The sequence below is a fragment of the Lissotriton vulgaris genome, unplaced genomic scaffold (assembly GCF_964263255.1).
Source record: "Lissotriton vulgaris unplaced genomic scaffold, aLisVul1.2 SCAFFOLD_475, whole genome shotgun sequence".
Taxonomy (NCBI): domain Eukaryota; kingdom Metazoa; phylum Chordata; class Amphibia; order Caudata; family Salamandridae; genus Lissotriton; species Lissotriton vulgaris.
In genome coordinates, this window is record NW_028254325.1 from 596,002 (window position 1) to 614,166 (window position 18,165).

The 18,165-nt window shown below is 45.6% G+C and overlaps 1 protein-coding gene across 3 annotated transcripts in view; it reads right to left on the reverse strand.

Annotated features, from left to right (window-relative positions):
* LOC147659582 (coronin-1C) overlaps positions 1 to 18,165 on the reverse strand; it is a 525,938-nt gene that overhangs the window by 14,302 nt on the left and 493,471 nt on the right. For all 3 annotated transcript variants that reach the window (XM_086951627.1, XM_086951628.1, XM_086951629.1), the window contains exon 9: positions 9,468 to 9,525. In XM_086951627.1, coding sequence (XP_086807753.1) covers positions 9,468 to 9,525 — 58 coding nt within the window. The remainder of the gene's footprint in view (positions 1 to 9,467; positions 9,526 to 18,165) is intronic.

The following is an 18,165-nucleotide window of genomic DNA, read 5'->3' on the forward strand; positions in this document are numbered from 1 at the left end:
AGGATGTGCATTGTTTCAGGCCCACAGAGCGGCAAGCTCTCAACCCAGGGGTTCAGAAATATTTCTGGTGGTGGCAGCCTCGGCAGCCACGCAGTCAGGACACTGGGAGTTGGTTGGGTTTCAGGGGGCATCTCTAAGATGTCCTCTTTCGTGCATTTGGCATTAAATCCCACACTGGCATCAGTGTGGGTTTAATGTGCTGAGAAGTTTGATACCAAACATCTCAATCTTCAGTGTAGCCATCATGGTGCTGTGGAGCTTGTGATGACGACCTTCCAGCACCATATACTCTTAATGGTAGCAGTGCACTTACAGTGCCCAGGAATGGACCTGGGTACTGTAGGGGTACAGGGCTCATGCACCTGTACCCACACCACTGGCATAGGGCACCCAGCTACAGGGGTGACTGAAGTATGCCAGGGCAGTGTGTTGTGGGCATGGCACACAGGGATGTGTGCCATGTAGTCTCTAGGTTTTGTTCTGCACCAATAAACTCAGCCTGCAAAGGCAGTGTGTGTGTCAGGGTACAGGACCCCAAAGGGTGGCACAATAAGTGCTGCAGCCCTTAGGGACCATCTCTGGTCACAGTGCCCTGGGTACCTAGGGTACCATTTACCAGGGGCTGACATGAGGCCAGAGCTGCCAATTGGGTTTAGGTTTCAATACAGTTTTAGGGAATGAACACAGGCCCTGGGCACCTGATTGGCAGGAGCCCAGGGCACACTCAGTCAAAGTACATCAGCAATTCAGCAAAAAGTGAGGGCATACCATGCAAGAAAGATGGCACTTTCTTACACCCACACCTTGTTAGGTTCTGTAAGCTCAGACCGGGTAGCTCAACGAGCCACCACCGTCAAGTACCTTCCTTTCAGAAGCATTGGCTGGGCTGTTTCATTGATGTTTTGAAGAATAAAAACAGAGAATTGTTTTGAGACTTCATATTACGGCTCTCATGTTATTTTGGTCTTGGTGAGGAGTATATTGGGATCGACGCCATAGAATTATTTGCTCTTCGTGAAAGCAGGAGAAAAAAATAAAAGAGAACAAGGTCCACAATACAATTGTTTGACTCTTGAGACACTCCCTTTTGTGTGGTTTTGTTTGTAAAATTGTATTTATAGTTGTTGAGTAGTTTTACCATTAGAGGGTGTGTGCCTACAACTATAACCTTCCAAGACTAGCATTTGTGCAGCTGTTTGTAGCCATAACTACTCTCTCTTTTGGATTATTTACACCCTAATTTTCTATCTGCTCCCAATTGAAAGATACACTTGTAAAGTGTTATAAATCCGCTCCAATGCCAACTTGTGGTAGAGATGGGCCTTGCTGTCGTAAAATTCGAATTTAGCAGTTTCCAGGATATGCAAAACTCAAAGATACATGTCCTCCTTTGTAACTACATTGTACTCTGCATTTGGGGCTACCTAGGGTCTACAGTAGAGGCGCCTTACATGTAGTATAAGGGGAAGGTTTGGGCATGTCAAGTAGGTGAACTTTCTAGGTTGAAATAGCGGTTTAAAACTGCACACACAGGCTCTGGAGACATGTTTGAAGGACTACTCATGTGGGTGACACAATCAGTGTTTCCAGCCCAATAAGAGCATTTAATTTACAGACCCTGGGCACATGTAGTGCACTGTACTTGGGACTTAAAAGTAAATCAAATATGCCAATCATGGAGAAACCAAATGCCATTACATTTTAGGAGCAAGGCACATGCACTTTAGCACTGGTCAGCAGTGGTAAAGTGCCCAGAGTCCTTAAACCAGAAACGACGACGATCTTCAGCACATGGTCAATCACAGGAGGTCAGAAGCAAAAATACAGGGAAAACTATGCCAAAAGATGCCAGGTCTAACACATACCTACCTCACAGGTTAGGAAACCAAGACATTGACAAAGTACCCCATCTCTTGCCTAAAACAACAAGCTGGTAACGGAAATCTATTCAGCCAATTAGGTGTCATCTTCCTTCCCCCTGACACTACCCCTCACCCGTCTGTCAGAGAGTGAGGCTGATCAAGTCAGGTTACCATGTCCCCTTGTGTGTATTGTGTAGTCCCTAGCTCCTCATTAAAGGTGTTCAGTTTCTATGTGGTGTACCACCCAGATTCCATTGCTACAAGCTACTCTGAGTTTTCCTATATGAAGGGGCATGTGAGTTCTTTGATATAAGCTGCAATGAATGAATCGGGTCCAAAGTGTCTCATAGACCTGAAGCCTCAGTGATGGTGGGAACTATTTTCTCCATGCCTTCTAGGGCCTACAGTTGATAGATCCAACCTCTGGTAGTCTGTCTACCACCCATAATGCTGTGAAGGCCTGTTTTACAGCACATAATGTTAATGAGAGTGAAGGGGTTAAGTCTGCTTGTTACGTAGACCAAGAATGCATATGTCAGAAGTTTTGGAATGGAGGTCTCCAACATGCTGCCTAATTAATCAAGAACGGTACAAAAGTGGGTGGTGATGGACGGAGCATCGGAATCAATCAAACACCCAGTCAAAAGATCTGGGTTTAATCCATCACCGTTCTTTAGCCCACTCTGCCACCCCAGTTCAGACAATTAATCAAGAACAGCATTTCAGTATGTCTAAAACAAATAAAGAAACACACAGCACATGCATTATAATGCCACTATCTCTGCAGCTGCGTCAGCATTTCTTGGATCTGTATTTGTATCCCAGGAGCTTTATAAAGGTTTAGTACCAATGAGTATCTATTTTAATTAAGGCCTCCTTATCCACAGAGGACCTAGTGGTATTGTGTGCTTTAGTGTATATCTCCTTCTACCCTGCATCCAGGAAACTGGTCCCCAACTCTCTTTTGACATGGGATTTTCAGACTCTTGTCCTTCTGGAGCAGGAATTTATAGATTTCTGAAATCAGTTGGGGAAGGGCCCCCCCTATTTTAATCCATTTGAGGAGCAGTTAACCCTTTCTACTGCCATGATATTTATGCAGCAGATAAAGCCCCTGCTTTTACACCTGAGGAAATTACCAAAGATGGCCAAATTGTAGTCCAGAAGGCCACTACTGTACACTGTTGAATGTCTTATCAGCATTGTGTGAAACCATCAATGCTGCCTTATGGATTCTGCAGATATTGTCTATCAAGTGAGGTAATTTTTCGGGTTGTACCTACAGCGTCTACCTGCATGAATCCAGACTGGCCGAGGTCTATTAAGTCCATCAAGATACTGCCTAGTTTGCTTGCTAGTATGCCTGAAAGAGCTTAGTATCTGTGTTCAGAAGTAATATTAGCCTGTAATACCTAGTTAATCCTTCTCGTTAGGGAATTACTGTAATCGTAGCTTGTGGCATAGAGTCCATCATGCCTGTGTGCAAGTGGGTCAACAAACAGGTCAGCTGTTGTCAGAATATTTTATAGAACTGTGACGTGAAGCCATCTTAGTAGAGCAGCTTGGTAAGTTTTAATCTACTAAGGCTGGTGACAAACTCTTCTATATCAAGGTCTTCACTAGCTCATGCATTGCTTGATTGATGGCTTTTGGACTGAGACACCAGAGACATAATCATCTATACCCTGCTATCATTTTAGCCCCATGCATACTAGCCAATAGTTTACTGGCTTTGTAGCCTCCCTCATATTTCTGTTCAAGCTAATGTGTGTCATACTTTTGTAGAGTCAACATACTCATGAACAATCTCTAGCTCCTTTAGTTGAAGTTCTAGTTTTTCTCTCTGCTTTTATCTGTCTTTGTTTAGTCTCGCTGAGGCCAAGAGGAAGCTTTCTTGGACTACCGCTATCAATACATCTCAAAGGGTATTCATTTTTTAGTTGCCCTTGCTGCTGTCTTCAAGGTAGTGCAAGATGTATTTCTGCAACCCCTCCACCACCTATTTGTTTTAGAACAAGCTGTCCCTAGGTCTCCAATATAAGCCAATGTTTCTGGTCTGTAACATCAGTGTACTTGGGATTGTCTGGAAGTGGTATGTGTCTTATTACTGTAAAAACTACTCTCGGGGAGGCTGTGTTTTCAATCAAAAAGTGGTGAAGTTTTGTGTAGGTGCAGTGAGCCTTGAGTAGAACGTATAGTCCAGGGCTGTGGGATTTTTTTGGCCGCTATACGTCCTCTGACCCAATTTGCTGTAGCCAGACTGCCTCTTCATGTGAAAGGGAACCTACCTGTCAAAATCTCTAGACTGTCCTATACCTTGTCCCTTCTATGACCAAGTTCAGGTCACCCTCGCAGATAATGCCTCCTTATGCTTTGTTCAATATTTTCAAGACCATGTATTTTTGCATATTCTGGTTGCCCGGAATTTGGGGAGTATCAGGATGGCAGAGTGGAGGTATAGAAGACCAAGCCAAGGAGCAATGCCAGGGATCAGTTTTTGCCATCAGGCAGCACTGGAGAACTTCCACACCTCCCCAGCAGTAAAGCAACGTCCTCAGTTGTATGTTCCAAATAAAAAATACTGTCCAGGCTGTACAGACCCCCCGGACCCTGAGCTCAGTTCAGCAACTCCATCGCCGACCTCGCCAGCACCCACGCACTCGCTTGCACGGACTACATCCTCCTCGGGGACCTGACCTTCCACCTCCAGAACAACAACGATGCCAACTCCGCCACCCTGATTGACAACCTCGCCAACCTCGGCCTCAGACAACTCGTCACAGTACCCACCCACGCCGCCGGCCACACGCTTGACCCCATCTTCTCAAAAGGCTCCCACGTCGCCTTCAACCACACCACCGAATTCCATTGGATCGACCACCGCTGCATCCATTTCACCTTCAAGAAACCAACCACGCACCTCCGCACTCAAGAGCTGCCTCGCCGCTGCTGGAGCAAAGTCACCAAAGACCAGCTGACCACCTCCCTCGCCAAGAACCCACCCACCGACCCCACCAACCCAGACGCTGCAGCCCGCAACCTCAGACAGTGAATCAACGACTGCGCCAACACCCTCGCCCCGCTCAAGAGACCCTCCAACAGCCACGCCAACAAGAGAGCCACCTGGTTCATCAACGAGCTCCAGGCCTCCAAACGCGCATGCCGGAAACTGGAGAAGACTTGGCTCCACAAACGCACACCGGACAACCACGCAGCCCACAAGGACGCCACCCGCAGACACCACCACCTCATCAGATTAGCCAAATGATCCTCCTTCAGAGACCGCTTGGATAACAACGCACACGACAGCAAAGAGCTCTTCAACATCGTAAAGGAACTCTCCAACCCCAGCGCCAACGACATCCTGCCCTCACAAGAACTGTGCGACTCACTAGCCATCTTCTTCCACTGCAAGATCGCTGACATCCACGACAGCTTCAACACCACGACCGCGCCAGACACCTCCCCCCGTGAACACCACCAGTGCCAACCACCTGACCTCCTGGTCCAACATCAACGACGACGAGACACGCAAGGTCATGAACTCCATCCACACAGGATCTCAGTCTGACCCATGCCCACACCACGTATTCAACAAAGCAGACACTGCCATCGCACCCCAACTACGGAAGGTCATCAACATCTCCTTCGAAACAGCGACATTCCCGGAAAGCTGGAAACACGCCAAAATCAACACTCTCCTCAAGAAGCCCAAAGCGGACCCCAAGGACCTCAAGAACGTCCTGAAAATCACCCTGCTCCCGTTACCGGCAAAGGTCTTCGAAAAAATCGTCAACATGCAACTGGCCCGCCACCTGGAAGACAACAACATCTTGGACCCATCCCAGTCCGGATTCAGACGAAACCACAGCACCGACACTGCCCTCATCGCCGCCACAGACGACATCAGGCACCAACTAGACATTGGCAAAACATCTACCCTCATCCTCATGGTCCTGTCAGCCGCCTTCGACACGGTCTGCCATCGCACTCTAAAGACACGCCTCTTAGAAGCCAGAATCCAAAAGAAGGCTCTTGACTGGACCATGTCCTTCCTCTCCGGAAGAACCCAGAGCGTCCGGCTCCCACCCTTCCGATCCAAAGCCACCGACATCATCTGCGGCGTCCCCCCGGGCTCATCCCTCAGCCTGACGCTGTTCAACGTCTACATGGCCCCCCTCACACAAGTGGTCCGCCATCACGACCTCAACATCATCTCCTACGTCGACGACACCCAGCTCATCCTATCCCTAACCAAGGACCCACACACCGCCAAAACCAACCTCCATGAGGGAATTAAGGCCGTCGCTGACTGGATGACGAGCAGCTGTCTGAAGCTGAACTCGGACAAGACTGAGGTCCTCATCCTCGGACCCACCCCCTCAGCCTGGGACAACTCCTGATGGCCGACCACACTGGTAACAGCACCAACACCCACCGACCATGCACGCAACCTAGGATTCATCCTAGACTCCTCCCTCTCCATGTCAAAGCAAGTCAAAGCTGTCTCCTCCTCCTGCAACAAAACCCTCCGCAAGCTCCGCAGGATCTACAAGTGGATACTCACCGAAACAAGAAGAACGGTGACGCAAGCCCTCGTCAGCAGCAGACTGCACTACGGCAACACACTCTATGCAGGAATTCCAGCCAAACACCTACGACGACTACAACGCATCCAAAACGCCTCCGCCCAACTGATCGTCAACGTCCCCGCCGCAGCCACATCAACCCCCACCTGAGAGACCTGCACTGGCTTCCTATCGACCAGAGGAACACCTTTAAGCTCCTCACTCATGCACACAAAGCACTCCACAACGCTGGACCAGCCTACCTGAACAGCAGACTCAGCTTCCATACCTCCACCCGCAAGCTCCGCTCTGCCAGCCTCGCCCTCGCAGCTGTTTCCCGCATCCAACAAATGACCTCCGGAGGCAGATCCTTTCTCCTACCTCGCCGCCAAGACATGGAACACCCTCCCTACAAACATACGGCAGACCCAAGACCTTCTCGCCTTCAGAAGGCTCCTCAAGACCTGGCTCTTCGAGCATTATCAGCATCCCCCGCCCCTCCCCTCAGCACCTTGGGACCCTTACGGGTAAGTAGTGCGCTTTACAAGTACCCTGATTGATTGATTGATTTGGACCTCAATCATAATCAATCCTTCTTAGTTAAATGAGGCTCTTGTAATCGACAAATGTCCCCTTTCATGGAATAGAGGATTTCCAAAATTGCTAGACGCTTACCTGGGGAGTTAAGACTCTGTACATTTAAGCAGATAATACTTACAATGTATCTGTTGGTGGTGCATATCTCAGTAGCTCCACGTCTAAGGACTGGGGTCTCCTCCACTTTTCAGCCCTCCGCCTAGGAGCTCGATGGTGATGGCCAAATCATCTTGTGCCAGAAACTCTCCCACCAAATCTCTTCCCCCCTCAAAACCCACCAACTGCTGAACGTCATAGAAATAACAGTCCTCTCTTACCCTATTCTCTCCCTAATTAGTCCGTTGTGTGTGTTCACTGACTCACAACCAACCTTCTCTGGTTACGACCATTTTGTTCAGAGGGAAAAACCTACCATCCAGCAAGCAAATCTATCCCATCACTCACTTACCAGCCATCAGCGTGTCCAAGTGTTCCACAATATGTGTTGGTTTGTTCAGCTAGTCCTCACGGGTCATCCTCTTTGTGAGACCCTTATGGTTGCCAAGGGGTATTAGAGGCCAGCGAGGGTGTTTCACAAGGTCAGCAAATGAGTTTCGCCAGGGTTTCCACTCTCTTCTTGGGAATGGTGACCATCAATGCTTCCCCCTGTTCCTGCTCTTGGCTACCACTTAGCATTTGTCTCTTTGAGATCTTGGATGAGTATCTGTGTTGGCCAGGGCATCCTCATTCCCTGCGCTTCAAAGGTCATCACCTATATTCAATTTTTCTTTTGTTTCTTTTAGTGATCACATTTGGTATTGATTGAAATACCAGGCAAAGATTAGCTGAAAGAGGAGGTCGCATTTATATTACATTTTTGGGACTTAAGATAGTCAGGGATTATTCACAAGCTTAACCTTTATGCAAGCATATTATCAAGAGGTCTTGATAAACAGGCACCCTGTGCTCCTTGAAGACTATGACCCCCTCCTCCATGCTGTCTTTATGATCATTTCTGTGCCTGGAAACAGTGGACTCCCATTAGGATTCCCATCAGGGCACTGCTCAATGGTGAGGGTCTCAGTTCAATTGTTTCAAGATCTTTTGTTTCCAAGATGAAGCCAAACATTTTGCTTATTAACCCTTCAATGCCTGTTACTTCTGCACCCATTGGATTCTGTAAATCCTTATGTAGTTCCATCTGGAACAGTTTTTCAAATTTTCAAGCTTTCCACGGAGGGTGAAGTTCTGTTCCTGGATGATAATTCGATTCTGCTTAATTTATGTATGCTCCTCTAACCTGTTGACTCCTATGTCTTCCAAAGTTCAAACTCTATCTTCTAAAATGAGCACATGTCAAGAATCTCTTGTTTTGGATCAGATTCGAAGGTGGTGAAATCATCTGCTACATAGTTCGTCCATGAACTGCTTTGCTGCAGGTTCATTAGCATTTTTAGAAGGAGGGAAAAAGGAGGTCTTATCCATGAGGTTAGATGGCCTTAACTTGCATTTGGGTTCCTCCTTCTGTGTGTTCATCAGTATATCTCGAATTAGGTTTTCTCTTTTACCCTTAGCCATGGTCCTACTGTGAGAGAAGTTCAGCCCCCGCTTTCTTCACATGGATAAGTTGTAATATGTTATCTTATCCAGATAAAAAAAAGCTCTTCTGCACCCCCTCTTGAAACAGTCAGAGAATCAGATTAAGCCCAAGTTGCCACAAATAGTAGTCTCCAAGTCACTGCCTATCTTTCTTTACTGTATCTCTAGGAAACTATATGGACCTGTTCTATATTCCAGCTCTTAAACTGGCTCTCTCCTTGGTAGTCTCAGCTCCCATCGGACTAGTTAATTGAATGCCTCTATTAATATTAAAGTTAATTATTTGAAGGTATTCCTTGTTTGCAGTAGTGAGAAGTTTTCAGACCTACGGGAAACTGAATTCCCGGCTAACAAAAGGAACTAACTGAATAGTTTTAGTTATCTTTTGTTTTAAGAAAAAGTGGGAATGCTGAGGGACAAATAAGACTATCTGGCAAGGAGTTAACCATGCTACAAGAACTAATTCCGCCGTTAGGAGGGATGCTGCTGTGAATGGTCAATCATTCAGTAAAGGGCATTGTTTTTATGAGCCGGGTGAATTATGGAACATTTCATCACTGCCGTTTGGTAGGAAGACATTTGAAATTAATTAACAATTAATTTATGTAAAGTCTTTAAAAATAATTTCTCAAAATAGCAAACCATTACATTCTGTAATAAACACAGAATGGGCTTTAGTTCCCAAGTGCTCCATTAAGAGGTGAACCATTCCAAACACAAAAAGCTTTCTTGCTGGCATTGTTAAATATTATTTTGTGCCTTGTACCGGTGTTAAACATCATTGTCAAAGAGATAGTGATCATCGTGTGCATACTATCCATGGGCAAAAATACCCCCAAAACCTCATTTTATAATTTCTTACCTTCCTGGGGACAGTCATGATTATGGGTTCACACTTCCGTTCATGAAGTTTGTAGAACCTTTAGAATAGAAATAAACACAATTTAAATGAAGCAAAACACTATTTTGTCATATTCATTCTTGTCATATTCAAATTTTAATAAGTCTGGCAAGAAAATTAGTCTGGATATCTGAAGGTTCAAATCCCTGGTACACAGAAGAAGGGAGTGCTGAGGGACAAACAAGACCGCGTAACTGGCAAGGAGTTAACCATCTCCTTTATGGTATAGAACATGAAGTGAAAAATATTTCATAAGGAAGAAGAAAATTGCAAGAGCTACATCATGCACTTATTCTGAGACAATAGGAGAGAGAGGCTTCACTCGTTGTATGGGGTAAGGCTGGTCTCCCACCTAGTTTAAACAGTCTATTACCTAGAGGAAAAAATAAAGTAGCTTGGCATGAGCACCAAAGGCTTCCTCAGCGAAAATGCATGTGATGATGTTCAAAACTAAAGCCAATTTTGATGAAAAGAAACCGATTTAATGAATAAAGTTACACTAAAATGAAAAAAACACGGGTCCAGTTTACAAAAACACTTATGTGTATGGGAAGAGTACCACAGGAGTACTGTTTTACTTAGTCATTTTTTTAAAATATATCTTTATTAAAGTTTGTGGCAGACATTTACAATAATCAGTATGTATCCTTCGTCTTTATGCATTAATAAGTAGCAACTCTGCGAACACAGTAGGGTCATCAACTCAGTCCTCTTACAACAATATACAGCAATCTAGCTAACATCTATAATCGTTCCATCTTTATGCATATTTGTTCATTGCAGTCCAACTCCCACAAGCGTCTACCATGATGCATTCTCCAAACTTGTAAGCTATCTGTGCCTGCCTGTTCCCCTTGTTAGCCTTCTTTCCCTCTCAACTAAAACTCCCCCCATCATGTCCCGTGTACGGTCTCAGGTTCTATATCCTTGATATGTGTCCTCCCATTTCGTTTCCAGTCAATACCCCTTATTTCAGTGATGGCCGATCCCCCCTGCCCTTTAAGTACCATCCGGTTCACTCCCTGACTGTGTGTGTACCCCAGTATCTTCTCGGTCTGCGTCTCCATTTTCTGCTCCCCCACTTGTCAACTCTCCCACCATTGCTCGTTTTATACTTACAGTCATATACCTTTGTGAATTTGCCCTGAATCATCTAAATTCCTATTGGAAAAAGACAAAGGAAGCACAGTCCTTTCCATTTGTACTAATCGTATGTAAATGTTCACTGAACATTTTATTCCCATTTCAGATCTTGTGGGGTCAATTCACAAAGGCAAGTAAGAATACATAAAACAGTACAACAACGAGAGAAAACGCCTACAGCTCAGCCCTCTGCTATTACCACCAGCAACTCAGATCCACCAAACGCTCGACTTTGACTGAGGAATTCGAAACCGATCCAACAACTTTAATATAATCTTCGGCATAGCAAAGGAAATCAGCTCCCATGCTGACAGCTTTGTGACTGTCAACCCCTCACAGAAACTCTGCTCCCAGCTCTCACAATTTCAGCAAAAGAACCAACACAATATACAACACCTTCGCACTCTATCCAGACCTCTTCACCCGCACAAACCTCCAACCAGAGAAAAATACCTCACCAGAAACCACCCTCACCTGCTGGCCCATCACAACTGCTCCAGAAACTGCTGCCACCAAGTGCTCTATTTAGTTGGGAGCCACTTCTGACCTCCGTCAACACATCATGTCCACCAAAGGACTAGACTTCATCTGTACTGTTCTCACCTCAATACTCAACAACACTCAACTCGGATACCTTCCTGGAAGCTTAGAAACACGCCACCATCCTATCTGTACTGAAAAAACCTTCAGCGCACTGACAAACTAAAGCCAATCTCCCTACAACCCTAACATGCATAATACCTAGGATAACTTGTCAACAAATGACTGGCTGACCACCTTAATAACAAACACCTCCTGGTCCCTGCATATTCGGAGTTACAAACTGAATGAAGACTGACTCGAATCTCAACTCCAACAATATAGAAGAGGTTCTCTTCAGAAAAGACCTCTCTCTGGTTCTCAGACTGGTGACCCTGAGAATTAGGACCTACACCCACCCCATCGAACCAAACCAGCAACCTAGGGATCATAATCGATAGTCAAAGCTTGATGACTAGTCAGGTCAACTCAGTTGCCTCCTCACACTTCCACAGCCTTAAACTCCTCAGGAAAGTCTTGAAATGGCTCCCAGTCAACAACAATTGCAGATTCATTACCCACACCCTGATCACAAGGAACCTGGAATACAGACAACACATTGTATCCCAACATCATAAAACAGCTCACGAAAAAACTTTGTCGGTATGCATTGTCGTGCAGCTCCACGTGCGTCGTTGTCGCAGAGATGAAGTTGCTGGAACTACTTAGACGCGCCCACGTGCTGAAGTCAGTTCTGTACACGACTTTCCACCCCAGGAAAGCAGAGCCATGCAAGATACGGACTACTGGTGCCCTGAAACTAGGGCCCTGAAAGGGATGACCTTAACCCTAGAAATCAGTTCGCATAACGGGTAGGATGGGTGGGGCGGTAAGGAATCGATCATTACTAATGTTTCTTACAGATATAGCGTTACCGAAGGTAAGTAACTTGTGCATCTGAAAAACACACGTAGTGATAGATTCCTTACCTTAGAATAGATATCTCAGCAATACCAACCACGGTGGTGGGTCTGCGAACCAAGATCACACCAGAAAGTCCTGGAGAACAGAATGGCCAAAGAAGCCGTCTCTCCGTACTTGGCTGTCCAGGCAGTAATGCTTGGTAAACGTGTGCAGTGAGGCCCACGTAGTTGTATGATAGATGTCATGAAAGGGAACTCCCCGTCCCAAAGCAGTAATGGCTGTCATCGCCCCACTGGATGCTTCTTTTTAGCCAAAGAATAACAAGCCTTAATGCACCGAACGACCCACCGAGAGATGGTCCGCTTGTGCACGGCCCGACCTTTCTTGGCACCCACGTAGCCAACAAAGAGCTGGTCATCCACCCGGAACTGTTGTGTGCGGTTTAGGTAGAATAAGAGCGCACGTTTTGGGTCCAGACGGTGGAGCCGCTCTTTCTCTTTTGAGGGATGCGGAGGCAGAAAGAAGGTGGGCAAAGTGATGGTCTGCCCGATGTGAAAGGCAGAGACAACCTTTGGCAGAAAAAATGGATGAGTCCTTAGAACAACTTTGTTCGGATGGACAGAGAGAAAAGGATGCTTAAAAGAAAGAGCCTGGAGCTCACTCACTCTACTGGAAGAGGTGATAGCCACCAGGAACGCTGTATTTAAAGTAAGAAGACTAAGAGGACAGTTGTAAAGTAGCTCAAAGGGAGCACACATCAGATATGTCAGAAGCAGGTTCAAGTCCCACTGAGGCATTATGAAAAGAACAGGAGGGAAAAGATGAGTAATGCATTTTAAGAATATATTTACAACAGGAGCCTTGAAAAGGGAAGGCTGATCTGGAAGCCATAAAAAGGCTGAGATGGCAGAGACATAGCCCTTGATAGTGCTCAGAGCAGAGCCCTGCTGGGCCAAACAAAGGAGAAATAGAAGGACCTCAGAAAGAGTGGCAGAAAGGGGATCCACAGCCTTTGCTGAGCACCATGCCACAAACTTATTCCACCTGCAGGGGCATACCGTCTTAGTGGAGGGACACCTGGCTGCCGAGATTACATCACAAACTTCAGGAGGCAGGTCAAAAGACGTCGACTGCCGATGCTCAATCTCCACGCAAGGAGGTGGAGGACCGTCCCCTGCTGCTGCGACAGAAGATCCTCCCAAAGGGCAGTCGGATTGGGGGATCGATAGCCATGCTGAGTAGCTCGGGATACCATACTCTTCGAGCCCAGTGCAGAGTCACAAGAATAGCTTGGGCCTGGTCGCGCTTGACCCTCTTCAGCACTCTGGGTAGAAGTGGTTTATGCGGAAAGGTGTATAGTAGACCGCAACTCCAATCATGACGAAAAGCATTGCCTAGCGAGTGCCGCCTTGGAAATTCCAACGTGCAGAACTGATGACATTGCGCGTTCTCTTCGAATAGATATAACCAAGGTTTTCCCCACTGCTGAAAGAGACCTTGCACCACGACTGAGTTCAGACGCCATTCGTGATCCATCATCCACTTTTTAGAGTGGTTTTTATCTGGCCTTCAAGCACCTGAATCTCAATTAGTATTTTGTCCGCTACTCTTTTTGCGGTTTTAATGATTAGGACTAGCCAGTCCCTTGTGCACCTCCAGGCTATCATTGACCAGTCTTTGAGGAAATCTTTATCGTCAAGAAATAGACGTGGTGCATTGTTGACAATGAGGCCCGAGGGTGCACAGTTGTCTCGAAGGTATTGTGCCATGATTATTCCATGGACAGATGTCCTGGAATGGGATTTTTTAAGAACTAGAACCTTTGCCCAACCCTCATCGTTATTTGTTACTTGGGCTGGGACCGGAATGCTGTCTAGAAGACTAGGGTTTTCGTCTAGAATGTCTTGGACCTCCGCACTCTCAAATGCTAGGCCCCAGTTGGTAGCCATGTCAGGAAGCCGATCACAAGAGAACAAGTATAGGACGGGGAACCCACTGTGATGGGATAAATGTGGAGAAAGCCTCGCAGTAAACTCAATTGTGCTGGAGACCTTGGTGGTCAACCAGTATTAAAAGACCCACAGCCTTAGCTGTACTGTTCACACACACAACAAACAATGGGAGAAGGGTCTAAGGGCGGGTTTACCGACCAACCAGGTACATGCCCCAAACACAATATTATAACAACAAATAATACCTGGGGGTCAAAAAAAGTAAGTCAGACAGAATGGATCGCAACATCAATACTACGCAAAAAACACCAGTGAGAACATCATGCATGCTAGTAAATGCAGGCCAAGTCAAGGCTCAAGAGCATATGGAGAAAATAGTTCCCATCAGAAGCCACACTGTACCGCCCTCTTTCTCATCATTTGGGTTCTCCTTACCCAGGAGACAAAACGGCCGGTCTGATGTTACCGTGACCGATAAATGTGATAAGTGGGTAGTATGTTTTGTACAAAAATTAAAGTGGCTACTGAAAAAAGCAGTGTTCAGTGGTAGGAGTGAAAAGTGAGGGGTTGAAATAAAATTAGGTGAATCGGGTAGAAAAACAGAATTTATTTGTATCTCCCAATCCCTAAGGTTAAAAAGCAAGTGCAAGTGCGGGTTTGAAATAATAACCGTACTTGATGGTGGTCAACATGTTTCTGCATTACATAGAACAGAGTTTCCAATGCATTCTTCAGGACCTTGTTTAACAACACTACTGCTTAGAATAAATAATAATGAAAAAATATCACCTGAAAGTCCCAGGTGTGTACTCAACCGTATACTGTTATTGCATTGTATCGCACGGTATTGGATCCAGACAGAAAGACAAACAAACAAAAAAACAAAAGAACATGAATGTATCATATTCCCGTGGTTTTTCAGCAAAAACCATAGTGTGATGGAATCACATTCACACAAATTAGGACATAAGTTCCAATATACACACTCACCCATATATGATGGTTGAGAGGCTTCACCCCACCTGGCTGCAGCGCAGGTTTTAGGAGCACCGCTCTAAAGACAATTTATAAGTTACTTTCAGAGGTATTTTAACAAAGAAGTAAAAAGAGGAGTTTACACGGAGACAAAAGATGGCTTAATTGCTCCATCAAGTACTACGTTGGTTTAATGCAGATAACCCCGCCTGTACTGTGCCCCGGCGGTCAGACTAAAGGCTAGATTAGAATTGTGACACGGATACTAGTCTGCTACTCTTGTTCATCAAATATGTTGCCAAGCTTAGGTAGAAAGAGTTGCAGCTTAAAATTATTCGTCAGTCTAAAAAGAGGGCGTCTAACAATAACAGAGAGTCCCTATTAGAGATGCACCCTCCCAAAGAAAAGACCAACCGGATAGCCTTTGTCAATACATTTAATTGTCGATCAAACCAAGTACAAAGGATTATAAAGAAACATTGGTCGATCTTGAAAACTGGAGGTGACGACATCGCATTACCAATCTTTGCCTTCAAAAGAGGACAAAATCTAAAGGACCAGTTGGTCCACACACGCCCACGGAACAAGGAATCAAGACAAGTGGGTACCTTGTGGGACTTACCTCCTGTTGTCGGACATCACCCCTGTGGGGCATGTACTGTTTGTCCCCAAACTTGCAAATCCACCGTGGTCGACATAGGGACCAACCGCCCATGGACACAAAACAGATTCACAAACTGCAACAGCAGTAATCTCATCTATCTGATAACGTGCCCGTGTCCATTGCGATATGTTGGCATGACGACCAGGAGAATAAGGACACGGATACAAGAGCATAAAAGTACAGTGCGCTGCCGAAAACAGGCCACCCGCCTCACTGCTCATTTCTTGGAGAAAGGACATGGCCCTGATGACTTTTGTTGGACGGTCCTTGAACAACCGCAGATTCCTGATTTTTGTACTGACATCAGTCGCTTCTTGTTCAAAATTGAACAAAAATGGGTCTACCGCTTGAACAGCGATAAGGAGGGCCTTAATGAGCCAATACCCTGGATGTCCCTCTAACTAATCCACACTATGAATCCATCACACAGTACTTATAAGCATCACATAGGCTTGGGTTTTCGCTAGATGTTCCAACTCACCCTCAATCAATGCCTCTGATATATAACAAAGTTTTTTTCCCCCTACATAGCCATTGTCTAAATGTCTTAATGACAGAATTAAATTTCTAGAGCTCTGTCTTGAATTATATGTTCCAGCGTTATGTATTACATTGACACACAATGGCTTTATCCCTATGTGCAATCACTGTCCAAAGTTAAGTTTGCCTAACTCGCAAGGATCCGTTTGGAACTACGTGTCCCAGCATGCTCTGCGTCACGTGACCGCACTGGATCACGTGACGCGGGTGGAGCTGAATACGAACGTACAAACAGCTCCCTTTTGCGATTGCCGGTGCCCCCCCAGACAGTACGGATGACTGCCAGGAGACACCGACGGACAGGTAAGCGTGCTGCACAGCGCTCGCTCACTAGCGCGCATGCTGAAAGCCTAACAATACGAACGCGTAAAGGAAAGCAGCGCTGTTTTTTAAAAGCGACCTCGCTCTCCGCTTTGCCGTTAAGCTGCAACTCTTTCTACCTAAGCTTGGCAACATATTTGATGAACAAGAGTAGCAGACTAGTATCCGTGTCACAATTTTAATCTAGCCTTTAGTCTGACCGCCGGGGCACAGTACAGGCGGGGTTATCTGCATTAAACCAACGTAGTACTTGATGGAGCAATTAAGCCATCTTTTGTCTCCGTGTAAACTCCTCTTTTTACTTCTTTGTTAAAATACCTCTGAAAGTAACTTATAAATTGTCTTTAGAGCGGTGCTCCTAAAACCTGCGCTGCAGCCAGGTGGGGTGAAGCCTCTCAACCATCATATATGGGTGAGTGTGTATATTGGAACTTATGTCCTAATTTGTGTGAATGTGATTCCATCACACTATGGTTTTTGCTGAAAAACCACGGGAATATGATACATTCATGTTCTTTTGTTTTTTTGTTTGTTTGTCTTTCTGTCTGGATCCAATACCGTGCGATACAATGCAATAACAGTATACGGTTGAGTACACACCTGGGACTTTCAGGTGATATTTTTTCATTATTATTTAATCTAAGCAGTAGTGTTGTTAAACAAGGTCCTGAAGAATGCATTGGAAACTCTGTTCTATGTAATGCAGAAACATGTTGACCACCATCAAGTACGGTTATTATTTCAAACCCGCACTTGCACTTGCTTTTTAACCTTAGGGATTGGGAGATACTAATAAATTCTGTTTTTCTACCCGATTCACCTAATTTTATTTCAACCCCTCACTTTTCACTCCTACCACTGAACACTGCTTTTTTCAGTAGCCACTTTAATTTTTGTACAAAACATACTACCCACTTATCACATTTATCGGTCATGGTAACATCAGACCGGCCGTTTTGTCTCCTGGGTAAGGAGAACCCAAATGATGAGAAAGAGGGCGGTACAGTGTGGCTTCTGATGGGAACTATTTTCTCCATATGCTCTTGAGCCTTGACTTGGCCTGCATTTACTAGCATGCATGATGTTCTCACTGGTGTTTTTTGCGTAGTATTGGTGTTGCGATCCATTCTGTCTGACTTACTTTTTGTGACCCCCAGGTATTATTTGGTGGGAGACGACTGCCTGGAGCGAACCTGCTGTCAACAACCAGTCGTTGATATAGGGGAAGACTGGAACCCCTGATCTGTGCAGATGAGCTGCGACTACCGCCATCACTTTCGTGAACACCCAAGGGGCGCTGGTAAGGCCAAAGGTGAGCACGGTAAACTGAAAGTGCTCGTAGCCTACCGTGACTGCCGAATCTTTCTGCGCATGCGTCTGTCACATTTACGTGGCATGACGCATCTTTCACTTGGTGGGAAAATCTTTGCTTCTAATCACTAGTGCCAAAAAAAGGCCGCTTAAAATCTCACATGCGAACGCTTATTCTGCAGCTTGTACTCAGCTTGTTCGTTCTGCTGAACTACTAATGCAAAAGTTCAACTAAAGTAATGGGGTTAGAGTAGAGATAAGTGGTATACAGTGCATTCATGTATTTTTGTATTTTGATTTGTTTCTTTTT